Here is a 20,241-nt window from a genome sequence, read left to right on the forward strand (position 1 = left end):
AAATCCAGTAAATCCTTGTAAATGCTTTCTTCCTCTGCTGGCACTGGATCGTCCTCATTGAGGATATAGGCAGGAAGTTTGAAGAGCGTGAGGGCGAGGGAGTGCAGTTGTAGAGGGGATAAGGAAAAACTTAGATTCCTGGTTCAGCTATAGATTTGTGGGAATTACTGTGAAAATAAATAGATTTTGGAGGGATTTTAAAATACTTTGAATTAAAATAGCAGGGAAGTCTGAAACCAAGAAGAAGAAAAGAGTCAAACACTTTAATCATGTTTAATGCATTTACTGGAATACATCTCTAAAAATCAAGGAAATCGTAAAGTCACCGTCTAACATCGACTACTTATTGAATGCAAATCTAAGTGAATCCGTGACGGAAAAGAACAACCAAGAGAAAGAATCGAAGCGAGGAGATGCTCCAAAATTAGTCATGCTCACCGATATGACGAGTGTCTCCCAGGAAAAAACACTAGAAAGTGACGACCGCGAATGGTCACTAGACTTCATATCACTGCACAGAAACAGGACATCTGTACTATAATCGGCGGCGGCGGCAGCGGAGGACTAAAGAGCGAAGCTGAGAGGCGGTCGGAGCTGCAACACGTCCGGCATCAGAGGCAGAGCTGCGGGGGTTGAAAGAAATCGAACACAAGGAGCCACAAAACATTGCTTGGTTTTACAATGTGGCCAGATGGTGGTCAGCCAAGCAATTGCCTGCAGGTGAAATAAGAAAGTTTGATGGGAGGAGAAAGAAGACTGATCATGTGACGAGCGGATAAACTGTTCAAATCCAACCTGCAAAGTGTTTCCTCCTCAAACCGCTCCCTGAATTCAGATCCAAACGAAAGGTTTGACAGTATCTCTGAACCGACGACTTCATTAATCTCCCTGCAACATCTTTAGAAACTCAGTTAAAAAAAATAGACGTGGCTTCGCCAGCCGACTCTTCCCCTTTGGTCTATAAAAATTCAGGTGGTCATATTTACAAGGTCATGTTTCTTATAAAGTCGACTCAGCAGGCGGGCGGTCGATCGATTGTCACAGGAGACACTTGCCACTGTGTGTGTGTGTGTGTGTGTGTGTGTGTGTGTGTGTGTGTGTGTGTGTGTGTGTGTGTGTGTGTGTGTGTGTGTGTGTGTGTGTGTGTGTGTGTGTGTGTGGCTGAGCACTGTGTACAGGTGAGGAGGCCCGAGCTGTCAGTGTGTGTCAGTGTGTTTGCACTCAGGGTTTCTCTTCAAGCCTCTGGTCAGCAGCGGCGCCGCACTGGATTCACACCGACGACTGATCCCACACCTGCAAGACAAGACCGGGGTCAAAGGTCAACCAGGCAGTAACATTTCATCACACTGAGATCACAGACAGACGATTCAGGAAAGACCGACCAATCACAACAACTTTAACGCAAAAATTGGAGAAAAAATATATAAAAGCCCAAATTAAAATGAAGTATTATTGTTCCATTAGTTACTTACTCAGCTACATTATATAAACTATATTCTAATAAAATTTTAACCATGATCTCATTGAAATCAGGGATGCACCGATATCGATACCAGTATTGGAATACTCGTACTCCTTAAAGTATGACGTGACGTCATGTGTCAGCAACGTCGATCGCAGGTGCGCAAGAAGCAAGGGATGTCTGCAGTTTGGGTTTTTTATGTTTACAACTTACTGTAAACTACATTCTGCCAAAATATCAAGAGGAGAAAAAAGACTGTTGGTACAACAGCAACTTAATCAGCTGCAACTTCAGAGAAATCTGGACCAGCAGCAACGTTGCTCAGTAGTTTAACTGCTCAGCAATGCTACAGGCGAAATGCTAAAGGGTTTCAGGCTCACACACCAGTAATGCTACATGCTAAAGGGTTTCAGGGTCACACACCAGTAATGCTACATGCTAATGGGTTTCAGGGTCACACACCAGTAATGCTACATGCTAAAGGGTTTCAGGGTCACACACCAGTAATGCTACATGCTAAAGGGTTTCAGGCTCACACACCAGTAATACTACATGCTACAGGGTTTCAGGCTCACACACCAGTAATGCTACATGCTAAAGGGTTTCAGGCTCACACACCAGTAATGCTACATGCTAAAGGGTTTCAGGCTCACACACCAGTAATGCTAAATGCTAAAGGGTTTCAGGCTCACACACCAGTAACGCTAAATGCTAAAGGGTTTCAGGCTCACACACCAGTAACGCTACATGCTAAAGGGTTTCAGGCTCACACACCAGTAATGCTAAATGCTAAAGGGTTTCAGGCTCACACACCAGTAACGCTAAATGCTAAAGGGTTTCAGGCTCACACACCAGTAATGCTAAATGCTAAAGGGTTTCAGGCTCACACACCAGTAATGCTACATGCTAAAGGGTTTCAGGCTCACACACCAGTAACGCTACATGCGAGAGAGTTTCAGAGCTCCACAGGACATCACAAATTGATTTTACCACAATTCCGTCAAGTAATACTCTGGTTATAACTCCAAGCAGAGAGGCTAGCTATATTAATCAGCAATAAAAAAAAATTCTCTCATAAAGATACAACCATAGACCCAGAGGGAAGATTTATAATTCTTCATATCTCTCTTCAGAACATAGAGATGTGTATCACAAACATCTATGGCCCAAATGTTGATGACCCCTCCTTCTATCACAACTTCTTCACCAGCCTCTCAACACACTCTGACAAAACACTTATAGTTGGAGGAGACCTCAACATCGCCCTCAGTCCACAATGGACAGAGTTAGTAAAGCACAAACACTAGACACTGGGAACCCCCAGATAGAATCCAGCAGTACATTAGTGACTCTGGTCTTTGTGACGCTTGGTGCACCTCTCATCCTACTCTTAAAGAGTACACCTTGTACTCAGCAGTGCACCAGTCCTATTCACACTTAGATGAATCACTCAGTGATTAAAGACACGTGGGACACACAGATTCACCCCGTCACTACCAGTGACCATGACCTGTCACTATGACGTCACTACCAGTGACCATGACCTGTCACTATGACGTCACTACCAGTGACCGTGACCTGTCACTATGACGTCACTACCAGTGACCGTGACCTGTCACTATGACGTCACTACCAGTGACCATGACCTGTCACTATGACGTCACTACCAGTGACCATGACCTGTCACTATGACGTCACTACCAGTGACCATGACCTGTCACTATGACGTCACTAATAGAACAACCTGTCACTATGACGTCACTATCAGTGACCATGACCTGTCACTATGACGTCACTACCAGTGACCGTGACCTGTCACTATGACGTCACTAATAGAACAACCTGTCACTATGACGTCACTACCAGTGACCATGACCTGTCACTATGACGTCACTACCAGTGACCATGACCTGTCACTATGACGTCACTACCAGTGACCATGACCTGTCACTATGACGTCACTACCAGTGACCGTGACCTGTCACTATGACGTCACTAATAGAACAACCTGTCACTATGACGTCACTATCAGTGACCGTGACCTGTCACTATGACGTCACTACCAGTGACCGTGACCTGTCCCTATGACGTCACTACCAGTGACCATGACCTGTCACTATGACGTCACTACCAGTGACCGTGACCTGTCACTATGACGTCACTATCAGTGACCATGACCTGTCACTATGACGTCACTATCAGTGACCGTGACCTGTCACTATGACGTCACTAATAGAACAACCTGTCACTATGACGTCACTATCAGTGACCGTGACCTGTCACTATGACGTCACTACCAGTGACCATGACCTGTCACTATGACGTCACTACCAGTGACCGTGACCTGTCACTATGACGTCACTATCAGTGACCATGACCTGTCACTATGACGTCACTACCAGTGACCATGACCTGTCACTATGACGTCACTACCAGTGACCGTGACCTGTCACTATGACGTCACTACCAGTGACCGTGACCTGTCACTATGACGTCACTATCAGTGACCGTGACCTGTCACTATGACGTCACTATCAGTGACCATGACCTGTCACTATGACGTCACTACCAGTGACCATGACCTGTCACTATGACGTCACTACCAGTGACCATGACCTGTCACTATGACGTCACTATCAGTGACCGTGACCTGTCACTATGACGTCACTACCAGTCAAGGTCAAGGTCAAATTTATTTATATAGCACATTTACAAACAGCAGCCACTGCCCCAAAGTGCTGTACCGATCCATACAATAAAACAATACACATTTAATACAAATAGAAAAATAAAATCAACATGAGAAGAAAAAAATAAAAAATAAAAAATGCTCAGCTCAGCTCGTGCCGAAGGCCAGTGCAAAAAAGTGCGTCTTTAGCGAGCGCTTGAAACTCTCCAAAGATGTTGCAGTTCTAATATGCAAGGGGAGAGAATTCCACAATTTAGGGCCGGCTACAGCGAAGGCTCGGTCCCCTCTGCTCTTACGTATGGCGTAAGGCCTGGGATGGTCTAGAAGATGGTGTTCCGTGGACCTCAGAGCTCGGACAGGAGTGTGCAAGGAAATCAACTCTGACAAATAAGGAGGAGCTAATCCATTTAGACATTTAAAAACAAACAAGAGGATTTTAAAATTTATTCTAAATTCAACAGGTAGCCAATAAAGAGATGCCAGCACAGGAGTGATGTGGTCATATCGTGACGCTCCTGAGAGCAGTCGTGCAGCTGCATTTTGTACCATCGGAAGGCTGAATCGAGGACTGGCTCAGGCCAAAATAAAGTGAATTACAGTCGTCCAGGCGACTGGTTACAAGGGCAAGGACGACCGTTTTGAATTGGTTAGGGGGCAAGTATCGCTTCACCTTCCCAAGAAGCCTGAGACCAGTGACCATGACCTGTCACTATGACGTCACTACCAGTGACCGTGACCTGTCACTATGACGTCACTATCAGTGACCATGACCTGTCACTATGACGTCACTACCAGTGACCATGACCTGTCACTATGACGTCACTACCAGTGACCGTGACCTGTCACTATGACGTCACTATCAGTGACCATGACCTGTCACTATGACGTCACTATCAGTGACCGTGACCTGTCACTATGACGTCACTATCAGTGACCGTGACCTGTCACTATGACGTCACTACCAGTGACCGTGACCTGTCACTATGACGTCACTATCAGTGACCGTGACCTGTCACTATGACGTCACTACCAGTGACCGTGACCTGTCACTATGACGTCACTAATAGAACAACCTGTCACTATGACGTCACTATCAGTGACCATGACCTGTCACTATGACGTCACTAATAGAACAACCTGTCACTATGACGTCACTATCGGTGACCATGACCTGTCACTATGACATCACTACCAGTGACCATGACCTGTCACTATGACGTCACTAATAGAACAACCTGTCACTATGACGTCACTACCAGTGACCATGACCTGTCACTATGACGTCACTACCAGTGACCATGACCTGTCACTATGACGTCACTACCAGTGACCGTGACCTGTCACTATGACGTCACTACCAGTGACCATGACCTGTCACTATGACGTCACTATCAGTGACCGTGACCTGTCACTATGACGTCACTACCAGTGACCGTGACCTGTCACTATGACGTCACTAATAGAACAACCTGTCACTATGACGTCACTATCAGTGACCATGACCTGTCACTATGACGTCACTAATAGAACAACCTGTCACTATGACGTCACTATCGGTGACCATGACCTGTCACTATGACATCACTACCAGTGACCATGACCTGTCACTATGACGTCACTAATAGAACAACCTGTCACAATGACGTCACTATCAGTGACCATGACCTGTCACTATGACGTCACTAATAGAACAACCTGTCACTATGACGTCACTATCAGTGACCATGACCTGTCACTATGACGTCACTATCAGTGACCATGACCTGTCACTATGACGTCACTATCGGTGACCATGACCTGTCACTATGACGTCACTATCAGTGACCATGACCTGTCACTATGACGTCACTACCAGTGACCATGACCTGTCACTATGATGTCACTACCAGTGACCATGACCTGTCACTATGACGTCACTACCAGTGACCATGACCTGTCACTATGACGTCACTACCAGTGACCATGACCTGTCACTATGACGTCACTACCAGTGACCATGACCTGTCACTATGACGTCACTACCAGTGACCATGACCTGTCACTATGACGTCACCACCAGTGACCATGACCTGTCACTATGACGTCACTATCAGTGACCATGACCTGTCACTATGATGTCACTACCAGTGACCATGACCTGTCCCTATGACGTCACCACCAGTGACCATGACCTGTCACTATGACGTCACTATCAGTGACCATGACCTGTCACTATGACGTCACTAATAGAACAACCTGTCACTATGACGTCACTATCGGTGACCATGACCTGTCACTATGACATCACTACCAGTGACCATGACCTGTCACTATGACGTCACTAATAGAACAACCTGTCACTATGACGTCACTATCAGTGACCATGACCTGTCACTATGACGTCACTACCAGTGACCATGACCTGTCACTATGATGTCACTACCAGTGACCATGACCTGTCACTATGACGTCACTACCAGTGACCATGACCTGTCACTATGACGTCACCACCAGTGACCATGACCTGTCACTATGACGTCACTATCAGTGACCGTGACCTGTCACTATGACGTCACTATCAGTGACCATGACCTGTCACTATGACGTCACTACCAGTGACCATGACCTGTCACTATGACGTCACTACCAGTGACCATGACCTGTCACTATGACGTCACTAATAGAACACTCACCCTCCTAGTAGACAATGGAGATTTAACACTTCACTGCTCAATGATCCAGACTTCCTCACATTCTTTAAAAAACAATGGACATTCTTTTTAGAAACAATCTGCCTGGTGTTTCTCCCGGTGTCCTCTGGGAGACACTAAAGCTGTCATGAGAGGTAAAATCATTTCTTACTCCTCACACAAAACCACAAAGGAAAAAATAAAGGAAAAAGAATTAGAAGATAAAATCAAGACCGTAGAGACAGCTCATGCTGCTTCCAAAGGCGACCGCTTATTAACGGAGTTAAGGAAATTAAAAATTTACTTGAATTAAATAATTGAACATAAAATGCAATTTTAACTGCAGAGATTACGCTGGGAGAACTTTGAACATGGCAATAAATCCAGCAACTTCCCACAACACACAATCCCCCTCAGTTACTCAAAATGGTAAAATCACTTTTGACCCTCAAGAAATCGATAAAACTTGTAGAGAATTCTACAAAAAAATGTGCATGCCTGATGGTAAAGCTCCAGGACTTGATGGTAAAGCTCAAGGACCTGATGGTAAAGCTCCAGGACTTGATGGTAAAGCTCAAGGACCTGATGGTAAAGCTCCAGGACCTGATAGTAAAGCTCAAGGACCTGATGGTAAAGCTCCAGGACCTGATGGTAAAGCTCCAGGACCTGACGGTGAAGCTCCAGGACCTGACGGTAAAGCTCCAGGACCTGACGGTGAAGCTCCAGGACCTGACGGTAAAGCTCCAGGACCTGACGGTGAAGCTCCAGGACCTGACGGTAAAGCTCCAGGACCTGACGGTGAAGCTCCAGGGCCTGACGGTAAAGCTCCAGGACCTGACGGTGAAGCTTCAGGACCTGATGGTAAAGCTCCAGGACCTGATGGTAAAGCTTCAGGACTTGATGGTGAAGCTCCAGGACCTGATGGTAAAGCTCCAGGACCTGATGCTGAAGCTCCAGGACCTGATGGTAAAGCTCCAGGACCTGATGGTAAAATGCCAGGACCTGATGGTAAAGCTCCAGGACCTGATGGTAAAACTCCAGGACCTGATGGTAAAGCTCCAGGACCTGATGGTGAAGATCCAGGACCTGATGGTAAAGCTCCAGGACCTGATGGTAAAGCTCCAGTACCTGACGGTAAAGCCCAAGGACCTGACGGTAAAACTCCAGGACCTGACGGTAAAACCCCAGGACCTGAGGGTAAAGCTCCAGGACCTGATGGTAAAGCTCCAGGACCTGATGGTAAAACGCCAGGACCTGATGTTAAAGCTCCAGGACCTGATGGTAAAGCTCCAGGACCTGATTGTAAAACTCCAGGACCTGATGGTAAAACTCCAGGACCTGATGGTGAAGCTCCAGGACCTGATGGTAAAGCTCCAGGACCTGATGCTGAAGGTCCAGGACCTGATGCTAAAACTCCAGGACCTGATGGTAAAGCTCCAGGACCTGATGGTAAAGCTCCAGGACTTTTCAAGCTTCAATCTTGAGAGAGGCACCAGGCGCGAGCAGCAGCCATTAGACAGAACAATAACATAAAAGGAATACAAACAGCAAATGTAACCCATAAAATATGCCTTTATGCAGACGATGTGTTACGCTCTCTGCAAAACACACAGAAATAATAGAGTTAATAGACAGATTCTCCTCAATCCCAAACTATTTAATAAATTGGAATAAGTCCGTTGTCTTGCCTATTAACTCTATTTTTCAGCACACATCAAATACCCCACTAAAACCAGGGAACATTAAATACCTCGGCATTAACATATCAGCCAAGCTGTCAGACTTTGTGCACTTAAACTACACCCCCCCTTATTAAAACAATAGAAGAGGACCTCACTCAATGGAGGACACTTCCTATATCACTTATGGGGAGAGTAGCAACAATTAAAATGATGGTCCTGCCTAAAATTATCTACACCTTTTCAATGATTCCAACAAAACCACCAAAAACATGGTTTAACACGTTGGATTCTCATATCTCAAAGTTCTTATGGAAAAATAAACCAATACGTTTAAAAACACTGCAGAACACCAAGGACCAAGGTGGCTTAGAACTTCCAAACTTGTATAATTATTATCTTGCCAATAAATGACTTTATGTTGTAAAATGGATTAATCAGAAACTTAGATGAAGGCTGGCTGGACATTGAAAAAACCTTCTGTGAAGATCTCCACATCAGAGACCTTCCTTTCTTCAGTCCTGTCATCAAAAAACACAACTGCTTTAAAAGCATCAACATAAACAATCTCTGACAGCTTGGTGGGAATTTCTTCAAATGAATGGATCGTCACTCATTCCCTGCAAACTCACACCTTCTGGAACAATCCTGACATCCTGCAAAGGAAGAAACCAAGAAACTTCACAAGATGGCAAAACAAGGGAAGAAGAACCTTGGAACACCTTCTCTTCAATAACTCTTTTATTCCATTTAAAGATCTAATAGAAACTTATGGTATCAGTCAAAACAATTATCTGGAACATCTTCAGCTCCAGTCAATAATACAAACAAAGTTCAAACTAGAAGAGATGAACCTAAACTGACCTCAGACAGTGACAAACCTCCTGAAGATCTCAGCTCCAAAACCACTTTCTAAAATCCTTTAATCCTGTCATGTTCCAATACCACAATATCCCTTCAAGCTCCAAATGGGAAGAAGATCTCAACATCAACACAGACCCAACGCTTTGGTCACTAATCTGTACAAACACATTCACAATGAGCAGAAACACCAATATACAGCTCAGACAATACAAGGTCCTTCACTAGTTCATTACACAAGATGCTCTCACTTCCTCTAACATATGTTCAAACTGCACAGCTGATCTCCTTGATACCTGTCTACACTGTGATCTCCCTGATACCTGTCTACACTGTGATCTCCCTGATACCTGTCTACACTGTGATCTCCTTGATACCTATCTACACTGTGATCTCCCTGATACCTGTCTACACTGTGATCTCCCTGATCCCTGTCTACACTGTGATCTCCTTGATACCTGTCTACACTGTGATCTCCCTGATACCTGTCTACACTGTGATCTCCCTGATCCCTGTCTACACTGTGATCTCCTTGATACCTGTCTACACTGTGATCTCCCTGATACCTGTCTACACTGTGATCTCCTTGATACCTGTCTACACTGTGATCTCATTGTTACCTGTCTACACTGTGATCTCCTTGATACCTGTCTACACTGTGATCTCCTTGTTACCTGTCTACACTGTGATCTCCTTATTACCTGTCTACACTGTGATCTCCCTGATACCTGTCTACACTGTGATCTCCTTGATACCTGTCTACACTGTGATCTCCCTGATACCTGTCTACACTGTGATCTCCCTGATACCTGTCTACACTGTGATCTCCCTGATACCTGTCTACACTGTGATCTCCTTGATACCTGTCTACACTGTGATCTCCCTGATACCTGTCTACACACTGTGGGAGAGTTGAGTTGAGCTGAGGGACAGTGGGGACAGACAGCTGACTGAGGGTGGCTTCCAGGGCTGAAAAAATGTGAGGTGGAGAGTGAGTGGGGGTGGAGCGGGGTGCTGGTGGTGTATAGTTATATGTGGATATATGTGTGGGTGTCTGTCTGTTACTTGGCCCCGTGGGTCTTAGATTCTGCGGGGGGGGGGCAGGCCTGCAGCTGGCCTTAGCAACGGGGGGACCTCCCTCCCCTCGACACCCCTACCTTACCTCACGTTGCCTCACTAAATAATAGGGCTCAGTGGACGGTGCCTAGGGTGGGGGGTTTGACTATAAATATTCAGGCGGCCATATATACAAGGTCATGTTTCTTATAAAGTCGACTCAGCAGGCGGGCGGTCGATCGATTGTCACAGGAGACACTTGCCACTGTGTGTGTGTGTGTGTGTGTGTGTGTGTGTGTGTGTGTGTGTGTGTGTGTGTGTGTGTGTGTGTGTGTGTGTGTGTGTGTGTGTGTGTGTGTGTGTGTGTTGCTGCTGTTGCTGCTTGTTTTCAACCATCATTTGTTTATTCGTCAAAATCATGTACGTCTGTATTTGTTGTTGCGACATTGTTAATTGATGTAACTGCATGGAAATCATGTTCATGTCCAGACAGTGCTGCTCAATTTTGTTTACTCTAACAACAGTTAGAAAGTGTTTTGATCAGTGTGTAAGCGGAAAAGAGTGTATATAGCATTAACAAGGGTATTGTCTGTTGCCCCTCTCACACCCCTGCCCCCTCTCCTCAATCTTCTGTCCTTCCTCTCTGTCTTTAAGTTCCCACGGCAGGTATGCCAACTTCCAATAAAGGCAGCAACAGGTGGAGACTCCAAATCTCTTCCTGTTTCAAGAGCAAGAACTGTTCTAACACCGGAAGGCTCTCAATCACATCATATTGTTTACCTGAGCTGCCGAACAGGACAAGAGGAAAAATTAAGTTTCAGGCTCCCACACCAGCGATGCTACATGCTAAAAGTTTCAGGGTCCTGCACCAGCGATGCTACATGCTAAACATGGTTCAAGTCTGACTGAAATACTCCCTCCGCCTACAGCAGGGGTCTGTAAGCTGGAGCTCCAGAGCCACACTCTTTTGTTCCACTGTTGGTGCTTTTTAAAATTGTAAGTGCATACTGGGCTTATTTTTAAAAATGGTTGAAAATGGTCAAATTGATAAAAAGAAATTCAGAAAGAAGGAAAAAGTGTTTGGTGGATTGGCTTCAAAAAAAGGATATAAAATGTTTGAAACTGTCAGGAATGAAACAAGAACAGGTCAAATAGTTAAAATCACTAAAAACAACCAAACTTGCTGATTCAGCTTAAAATGTTAAAACTGCTAAAAATGGATATAAAAGTACACAAATTTTAAATAGTCATGAAACATCAACATGCGTTTGCATAAATACGGCAAATAAGTTAACTACGGTATAGTTCCAAGTAGAAGAGCAGTACCGCCTAAAGGCCCCTGCAGACTCCATTTTTGAAGCCACAAGAACAAGATGAAAGTTCGGCAGTGACGTCAACAAGCTGCTGAAAGAAAGCTTTTTGTGCAGGACTGTTCATACTCCACAAGATGCTGCCGAACTTGCAGGCCACGCCCCCTCACAACAGGCCACGCCCCCACACAGCTGCCACACGTCTCAAGTGACGTTTTCACTTTTCAACTCCACAGTTTGTTTCTGGCCTCCTGTGCTGTCAGAATCATTTCTCTGAGGTGTTTCAGTAATAAAAAGGAAAGTTTTGTACGAGCGCCATGTTGGTCTGGTTTTAACTGCAGGAGCTGACGGCTTTGAGTGATGTGTTCAGGTGCATCACGACATTTTAACGAGCTGCGGCGCTCAGACAGTAGTGATGTGAGAAGCTCAATATGATTAAAATGTGATTGATCGTGATTAGAGAGCTGGAACTCCATGAGCAGCACACGTCAGTGGTGAAGTTTTGGCGGTGCGGCTCCGACAGAGTTCGGCCAGGACCGTTGGCACTGCCGAAACAAATTTGTTCAGCCAGAAGGAGCTCGCTGAAGGAAATTACATCATTTTGTTCAGCAGCACTCCGAACTTTTGTCTTTTTCTCATAGAGTATGAGTTGGCCTTTTTAGAAACCCCTGCAAACCCCCAAACCCTCGCAGGGTCCGCCGTCAGGTTGAAGGCGGGTCGGCAACTCAAAACCCACACCAGGCCCTTCTATTTATAACACCGTCTTTCAAGATGCCACAGTAAATCTAGATAAGTGCAAGTAAGCATACACGGTTTGCAGAACTACTTCCGTGTCAATAAAGACACATGTGATTACCGTATTTTACAGAATGTTTTAAAGGTGTACAGGAGGATGTTATACTTCCGGGTGGATCATCAAGACTATTGGTCCTCCCAACTGTCAATCATTCTGGTGACGTCAGGCCGTCGTATGTGCTCGTCCCCAGGTAGCGTGGATCTATTAGTTTTCACTTTCTGCACATGCGCGCTTTCAGGTGTCTATGGTGAGCTACGCCTTCAGCCAGCTCGCAGTTCTCACCGGGTACTTTGAAAATGGCAGAGGGTCGCAAGAGAAAAGTGTCTTGGAAGTGTATGAGAAGAAGAGAAAGGCTTGGGAAGAGAGAAACAAGACCAGAGTGTTTTTGGGAGATTCTTTCACACGATGGCGCTGAAAGCCCAGGTTGGGCTTCCCACTGATGCTTCAGTCACCAAGTTTCTACTCCACAGGTAAAGTTTGGCTTCTATTTGGAGAAATCCATTTCAAATCCCTTCCAGTAAAAGTGATCTACGTCTATATTGTAACTTTCCAGGGTTGATTAGTTTGTTTTGTAACTTGCATCGTCAGTAGTGATTACGGTGAGCGATGTGAGCGACGCCGACTTGTAAACAGAGCGTGCACGAGAGAACTGGGCTCGTCACGTCTCTCTACACGTTCTAGTAGGCGTTCCGTCTCGGGAGCAGGTACAGCGCTGCGCATGTGCATTTTTTCAAAAGGTGGAGAGGGCGGGTCTTTCCTAAAATTCGGGAAAATCCTCCTGTACACCTTAACCTGCGGCTTACATCTTTCCAATAGACGCGCACCCAGAGGCTTGCACTCACGCACTGCGAGTCTATTGGGAACGACACGGTATAAGCTGTGTGAGCTTTTATGACAAAACATGTTTTGTGGTGTTGTTAATCAGGTGGTGATGAGGAGGATGAAAAAAAGCTTGGCCAGTGTTTCTTGCTTGCATAAAATATTTATTACAAGACAGGTTGCATCAGAATGGCAGAGGGTGGAAACGTCTGGAGAGAGTGCAGCCAATTCAAATGTTTCTCTCCAACAAGTGCAGAATCCCACATGTCTTTATACACTCCTGAACAGAAATGACAAAACATGTGATTTACATATTAGGACTGATGGTGTCAAAACATCTGGTTTTGTTTAGGGGTCTTCACACCAGCTAAATGTCACAACAGGACGGACAAGGATGACCAACAACCTTGTTTTTCTACCACTCAAGACTGGCTGGCACTCGGGTAAGATACACAATGTATGTCCTCCGATCTCACACAAAAGTAGCTGAATATATGCTTCAGTTGCTCCAACAAGAAATTTATTTGGTGAAAGGAGACAAAAACGGTTGCAGACGACTGGTCAACAGTCGACAGTACGCATAACGCCGTGTGTAGATGGACTGTACGCAGACGCTGTACGCAGGTGGCTCATGGCCTATTGGCATTTAATCTCAGTATCAACTTGCAGCTAAAGGTTCATATTCATCCTTGTATTTCAAACAGTAGTATCGGTGCATCACTCATAAAAGTGTTTAAAAAACAAAAACAAAATGTTGTAGATGCTGCATTTTGTTTCTGACTTACAGGCTAAAACGGTTTAAATGTGACAGATCTTCCAGTTCTTGCTGCATTTTTGAAGGTTTCTCCAGACACTGGTAATTAGTCTAAACTGCTCCTGAGTGTGAACAAAGCCCTGTTTACACATTTTTTTACACATTTTTTGGAATAAACTGTGACATTTCTCTGCGTTTGAGCCAGGCATTTACACATAAATGCAGCTACAAGTCCCCACCATGGTTTTAGGCAGCGAGCCATTGTCTTTCCAAAATGGTGAAGAATTCTATATGCAGAACGTCTATGAAATGTTTCATTTCCAAAATGTTGACACGTTTGGGTAACAGCACATAATTCATGTTTTACATTGAAGAATAAAATCTGTTTTGCTGTGAAACTGCTGATTTTGATCAAAGTATTGACAATCATTCTTGTTCCATCACCACTTAATGTGTGACTGTGATGTTGTAAAGTGTTGGACTGAGCTATAGGAGGCCTGCAGAGAACCAATCAGATCTAAGATTCTATTAAACACTAATAAGAGGAGAATAGAAACTATTTTACATTGTAAAGTGTTGGACTGAGCTATAGGAGGCCTGCAGAGAACCAATCAGATCTAAGATTCTATTATAATAGGAGAATAGAAACTATTTTACATTGTAAAGTGTTGGACTGAGTTATAGGAGGCCTGCAGAGAACCAATCAGATCTAAGATTCTATTAAACACTAATAAGAGGAGAATAGAAACTATTTGACATTGTAAAGTGTTGGACTGAGTTATAGGAGGCCTGCAGAGAACCAATCCGATCTAAGATTCTATTAAACACTAATAAGAGGAGAATAGAAACTATTTGACATTGTAAAGTGTTGGACTGAGTTATAGGAGGCCTGCAGAGAACCAATCAGATCTAAGATTCTATTAAACACTAATAAGAGTCTATAGCCACTCAGTTTTGGCTTCAGATAGAAGCAACGAGAAACGACAGGGGAAATAAACTAGTACATGTGTGAAGTTTGGGGTGAGGGGGGTCTGGTACAGGTACAGGTACAGGTACAGGTACAAGTGAAAACCATCACCAATGAAAATAAGCTCCAAAAAAAGAAATTTTTTAACAAAACACAAAAGGATATTGGATACATCAGCAAAAATGTCAAGAAGAAGAAGAAATATATTACTGTTAAGAAGCTAAATCTCCATGTCACAATGTAGTATTTAGTAGTCCGGAATGCGTTAGAATGCACAGTTCAGGTCTATTTATGGACTCCCAGTAAGCGCGGCCCCCTCCGACTCAGAGCAAGGGTTGGTCACTGATCCAAATAATTTTGGATACCCAGATTTCTGTGATGGATACCCAAAACACAGATCTCTGGCTAAAACAATGGTCACCACAAATTATTATTTACTTCAAAATTAGTGACATTGTGTTTTTTTCCAGGATTCTGATTGGCTATCATGGCTTCATGCTTCTTCTTACACTGCCCCCTATCGGTCTGGCTGCTCATAACAGCTCTGAATCAGGTGGATATGAGGGTCCGTGTCAATAAAGTTTAGTTTTTTTTAAACATAGAGGGGAATATATCTGTTTTTGTAAAAACCCGGGTACGAGGCCTAACTGTGTGTGTGGTTGTCCAGGTGAATCCTGCCCTCGTCCACAGTAATCGGCTATCGTTTTAGCCGCCCTGGGACCTGCACAGGAAGAAGTACTACAGAAGATGGAGGATTGTCGTCACAGACCTTGTTAACGGGGGCGAGCTGTGTGCGCACCGAACCAGCGTGCAGTCGAGAGCTTTCCCCGAACCTCCCCGGCGACCGCTCCCTGCGGCTGTCCAGCACCCGGCCTGGCGACTTCTCCCGGTCCAGTGGTCGCACCGGAGACTTGTCCCGCCGGAACTCGGTGCGGCCCTCCCGGTAGCGGTGTGGCGTGCTGGGCTCCCGGTGCAGGCCGTCATGGCTGCCGGGGCCAGAGGTCAGACGCTTGGTGATGTGCTCCGAGTAGGTGGGGGGGCCACGCTTACTGGGACTCCTGCAGAGGAGGCGATGGAGTGAAACCACAATAACACCACTGATGGGTCGGAACGGGACAGCAGGGGGTGGCGCTACTTCGGAGAGATACAAACAAAAAGGTACACTCAAACCGTCCAAACATTCACTGTGTGATGGACTTCATTGCCACTTTGCTGGTTGCCTATATGCTGTTTGCTTTAATTGTCAATGGAAAATGATTAATTGAGATAAACGGTGTATAAAGCCCCGTTTCCAACGCACAAAAAGTGCAGGAATGGACCGGTATAGTCCATTACAGTTCGGGTTTCCACCGCAAGAATTTCTGATTTTCTGGAAACAACCGCCCCAAAGGCAGTCACTTTTCCACTACCCCTCCATCAGGGTACCAGGACCATGGAACGGGTCTGAGTTTGAGGAGCCGTCTGCTGATTGGTGAGTGATTTACTACACGCTCTCAATATTTTAATATGTCGGCTGTATGAATCCTCTGCTCTTAGTCTATTCAGCTTTGCACCAGTTGTTTTTTGTTCTTTTTCTTTGCTGTGCAACTTTCGTGTTGGTCACGACTCGTCAAAGAGCGGAGGTGAGGCAGGGGAAGAGCGTGGCTCGGGAGCAGGTGCTACGAGGAGTACTGGTGTCTGTCTTTGCCTGGTCAGTGCGCCATGCCAGGAAAGAAAGCAAAGACAAAGACAATGCAAAGACAGACGCCAGCGCCCGGAGCAGCCCCCTTATCCCGGTGCGGTGTGGCGCACCGACACGCCTCCATACCGCTGGAACACGTTTGGGTGGAAGGTGTCTCAGCTTCCATGTCCCAGCGTGGCACACCAGCTGGGCTCTGTGTTGCGCTCGGGGGCTTTGCTCTCTCAGGACCAACACAGAAGTTGCAGCTGCAGCTCTGTGGCTGCAAAAAATAAATGTTAACAAAACAACGAGTGCAAAGTGGAGGATGTAAACAACAACAACAGAGGATTTATAAGGTCCAGATCTGCCTCCCCGGGTGAGATTACTGTTGTCACGTCACATATCTGTGGAGCTCTAAGCCCCGCCTACTTTTTAACTACATTCTGCAGTGGAAACTGGTGCCGGATTGGGCTCCGGTTACGCTTTAGCGTACGTTCCGTCCCTGCACTTTTTGTGCAGTGGGAACACGACACAAGTTAATCTTCTTTCAGCTCCCTTTCATTCAGGACTTTGAAAACATTTGTTCTGTATTGTATTATATTGAATTCATTTCTTTTTTTTAATCACCATTTTATTTATAAATAAATAAATGAATAAACAAACAAACAAATAAACAAACAAACAAACAAATAAATAGTCTAATTAAAGGAGTCTGGGTTTTCATTCAAAAAATAAGAATAATCCACTATTGATTTAAAATTTGTCAATTTCAATTTTAAAACATAAAATATATTTTTAAAGAAAATCTACATGTAATCTAAATTGTATACAAACATTTGTTCATGATAAATGAGAAACAAGGATAAAATGAAAAATAATATATTGTGGGATTGAATTAACTGTCATTGTGATTCTTGACATATTGTTAGCACGACTATATCTGAGAAACTAAAAAACGATGAAGAAAATGCAGACTGCATTTTACGAAGAACAATAATATGTTGAGTTTATAAAAAGTTCAGAATTAATTCAGAATTAATGGTAAATTAACAAAACTGTTTTAAATGAGGTAAATTAAAGGCGTTCGTTGTCGTTGGCCTCCTTCGGTCTCATGAGACGATGGGCTGAACCAGGTCGAATCAGGTCCGGATGCTGCATCTTCTCGTGTGGCTGTGAAGTCCGATGTGGGAGTGACAGTCTTTGCCACATAGGCTGCAGGTGTGGGTTGTTGCCGTCTGGTCTGTGGAGCGGGACTTGCGGGCGGCTCTGGACTTGTGGGCGGTTCCCTTCTTCCTCTGGTGGTCGGTGTGGTCCTGCTGGGCTTGCTTGGCACTGCCGTGCACAGTGGCCCTCCAGGAGTCCTGAGACTCTGCAAGGTTTACCCTGGACTGCGTGCCGATTCCATCACTCTTCAGGTCTTGTTTGCAAGTGTCTTTGAAACGCAGCTGGGGGTCTGGAGCCTCTTGAAAGCTCCATTCGGTGGACGTGGCCTCGCCAGCGAAGACGGCGCTGACTCAACACTGGGAGACTGCTGCTTCCCATGTTGTGCTTATGCTGGGGCAGCGAAGTTGGAGTGACCTCTCCAGCTGCAGGCCTGGGCGGGGGGTATGGAGATCCCGAGTGCCCAGTCGCCAAGATCCCCTTCTCTGTGTTGCTGGCAGGGTCCGACAGAAAGGCTAGCTGATACAGTCGGTGCCAGTGCGGCTGCAGGAGCTGATGGAAGGTGTTTCGATCAACTGTCAATGGGGTTCCAGTCCTGATTTTCTGTCGGGGTTTACACCCCTAGCCTTGGGGTCTCCCGAGACATCCACAAGGCAGTAGAACATTTGATCCATAGCTGGGGATCTGGATCGTGAACACCAGGGCCTATCCACACGCCGCTTTGCCTGCATGCTGCATGTCTAGGCATCAGATCTCCTCCGAGTCCTTTGTAGTTTCGCTTGGGGCTGAGAAGCACCCAATTACCATGTGTCACCACGGGGAGGTATGACAGGCACATCTCAAAAAATTGGAATATCATGAAAATGTTCAATATTTTTGTCCCTCATTTCAGAGAGTCAAACCCATAAATGATATAGGCTCATGACACACAGAATGAAATATTTCAAGCCTTTATTTCTTGAAATGTTGATGATTGTGGCTTACAGATAGTGAAAACTGAAAATTCAGTGTCTCAGAAAACTTTAATATTGTGGTAAAGTTCAGTTTTGGAAACTCATGGTGTCACACCCTAATAGGCCAATGAAGTCAAAATCCCTGCAAATGTTTCCTGAGCCTTTAAATGGTCTCAGTCTGGGTCAGTAGACTACACAATCATGGGGAAGACTGCTGACTGGACACATGTCCAGAAGACTGCACCGTCCACAAGGAGGGAAAGCCACAAAAGGTCATTGTTAAAGAAGCTGCTTGTTCACAGAGTGCTGGATCCAAGCATGTTCATTGGCATTTGAGTGGAAGAACAAAGTGTGGTAGGAAAAGGTGCAGCAGCAAAAGGACTGAGGCTGGAGTCAGCGCATCAAGAGCTGCTCCTCACTGACCAATCCTAGACAAGAGCTGCTCCTCACTGACCAATCCTAGACAAGAGCTGCTCCACACTGACCAATCCTAGACAAGAGCTGCTCCACACTGACCAATCCTAGACAAGAGCTGCTCCACACTGACCAATCCTAGACAAGAGCTGCTCCTCACTGACCAATCCTAGACAAGAGCTGCTCCTCACTGACCAATCCTAGACAAGAGCTGCTCCTCACTGACCAATCCTAGACAAGAGCTGCTCCACACTGACCAATCCTAGACAAGAGCTGCTCCTCACTGACCAATCCTAGACAAGAGCTGCTCCTCACTGACCAATCCTAGACAAGAGCTGCTCCTCACTGACCAATCCTAGACAAGAGCTGCTCCTCACTGACCAATCCTAGACATGGGGGACAAATGTGGCATTCCGACGTCAGAAGATCCTTCCTTACCTGGGCTGTGGAGAAAAAGACCTGGACTGTTGCTCAGTGCTCCAAAGTCCAAAGTTCTAAATGTTGCATCTCTCTTGTAAATCAAGGTCCCAGAGTGTGGAGGAAGAGGAGAGGCTCAGAATCTAGAGTGTGGAGGAAGAGGAGAGGCTCAGAATCTAGAGTGTGGAGGAAGAGGAGAGGCTCAGAATCTAGAGTGTGGAGGAAGAGGAGAGGCTCAGAATCTAGAGTGTGGAGGAAGAGGAGAGGCTCAGAATCTAGAGTGTGGAGGAAGAGGAGAGGCTCAGAATCCAGGTTGCTTTGAAGTCCAGTGTGAAGTTTCTCAGGATGATGGTTTGGCTGCCATGTCCTCTGCTGGCGTGGCTCCACTGGCTCTTCTGAAGTCCACAGTCAAAGCAGCATCAAGCTGGAAACTGTAGAGACTTCATGCTTCCTGCTGCTGACGAGCTTCATGGAGATGCTGAGTTGATTTCCCAGCAGGACTTGGCACCTGCCCACACTGCCAAAGGTACCAGAAGCTGGTCCAGTGACCGTGGTGGTACTGTGCTGGACTGTC

The 20,241-nt window shown here is 45.5% G+C and overlaps 1 protein-coding gene across 1 annotated transcript in view; it reads right to left on the reverse strand.

Annotated features, from left to right (window-relative positions):
• Window positions 1–1,269: 1,269 nt before the first annotated feature.
• The window catches only part of citb (citron rho-interacting serine/threonine kinase b), a gene marked incomplete at both ends in the record, with an annotated part of 183,710 nt that continues 164,738 nt past the window's right edge, over window positions 1,270–20,241 (reverse strand). The window contains 2 exons of the mRNA XM_080499233.1: window positions 1,270–1,293; window positions 15,832–16,120. Coding sequence (XP_080355359.1) covers window positions 1,270–1,293; window positions 15,832–16,120 — 313 coding nt within the window. The remainder of the gene's footprint in view (window positions 1,294–15,831; window positions 16,121–20,241) is intronic.

This window comes from Blennius ocellaris (assembly GCF_963422515.1).
Source record: "Blennius ocellaris genome assembly, chromosome: 7".
Classification (NCBI taxonomy): Eukaryota; Metazoa; Chordata; class Actinopteri; order Blenniiformes; family Blenniidae; genus Blennius; species Blennius ocellaris.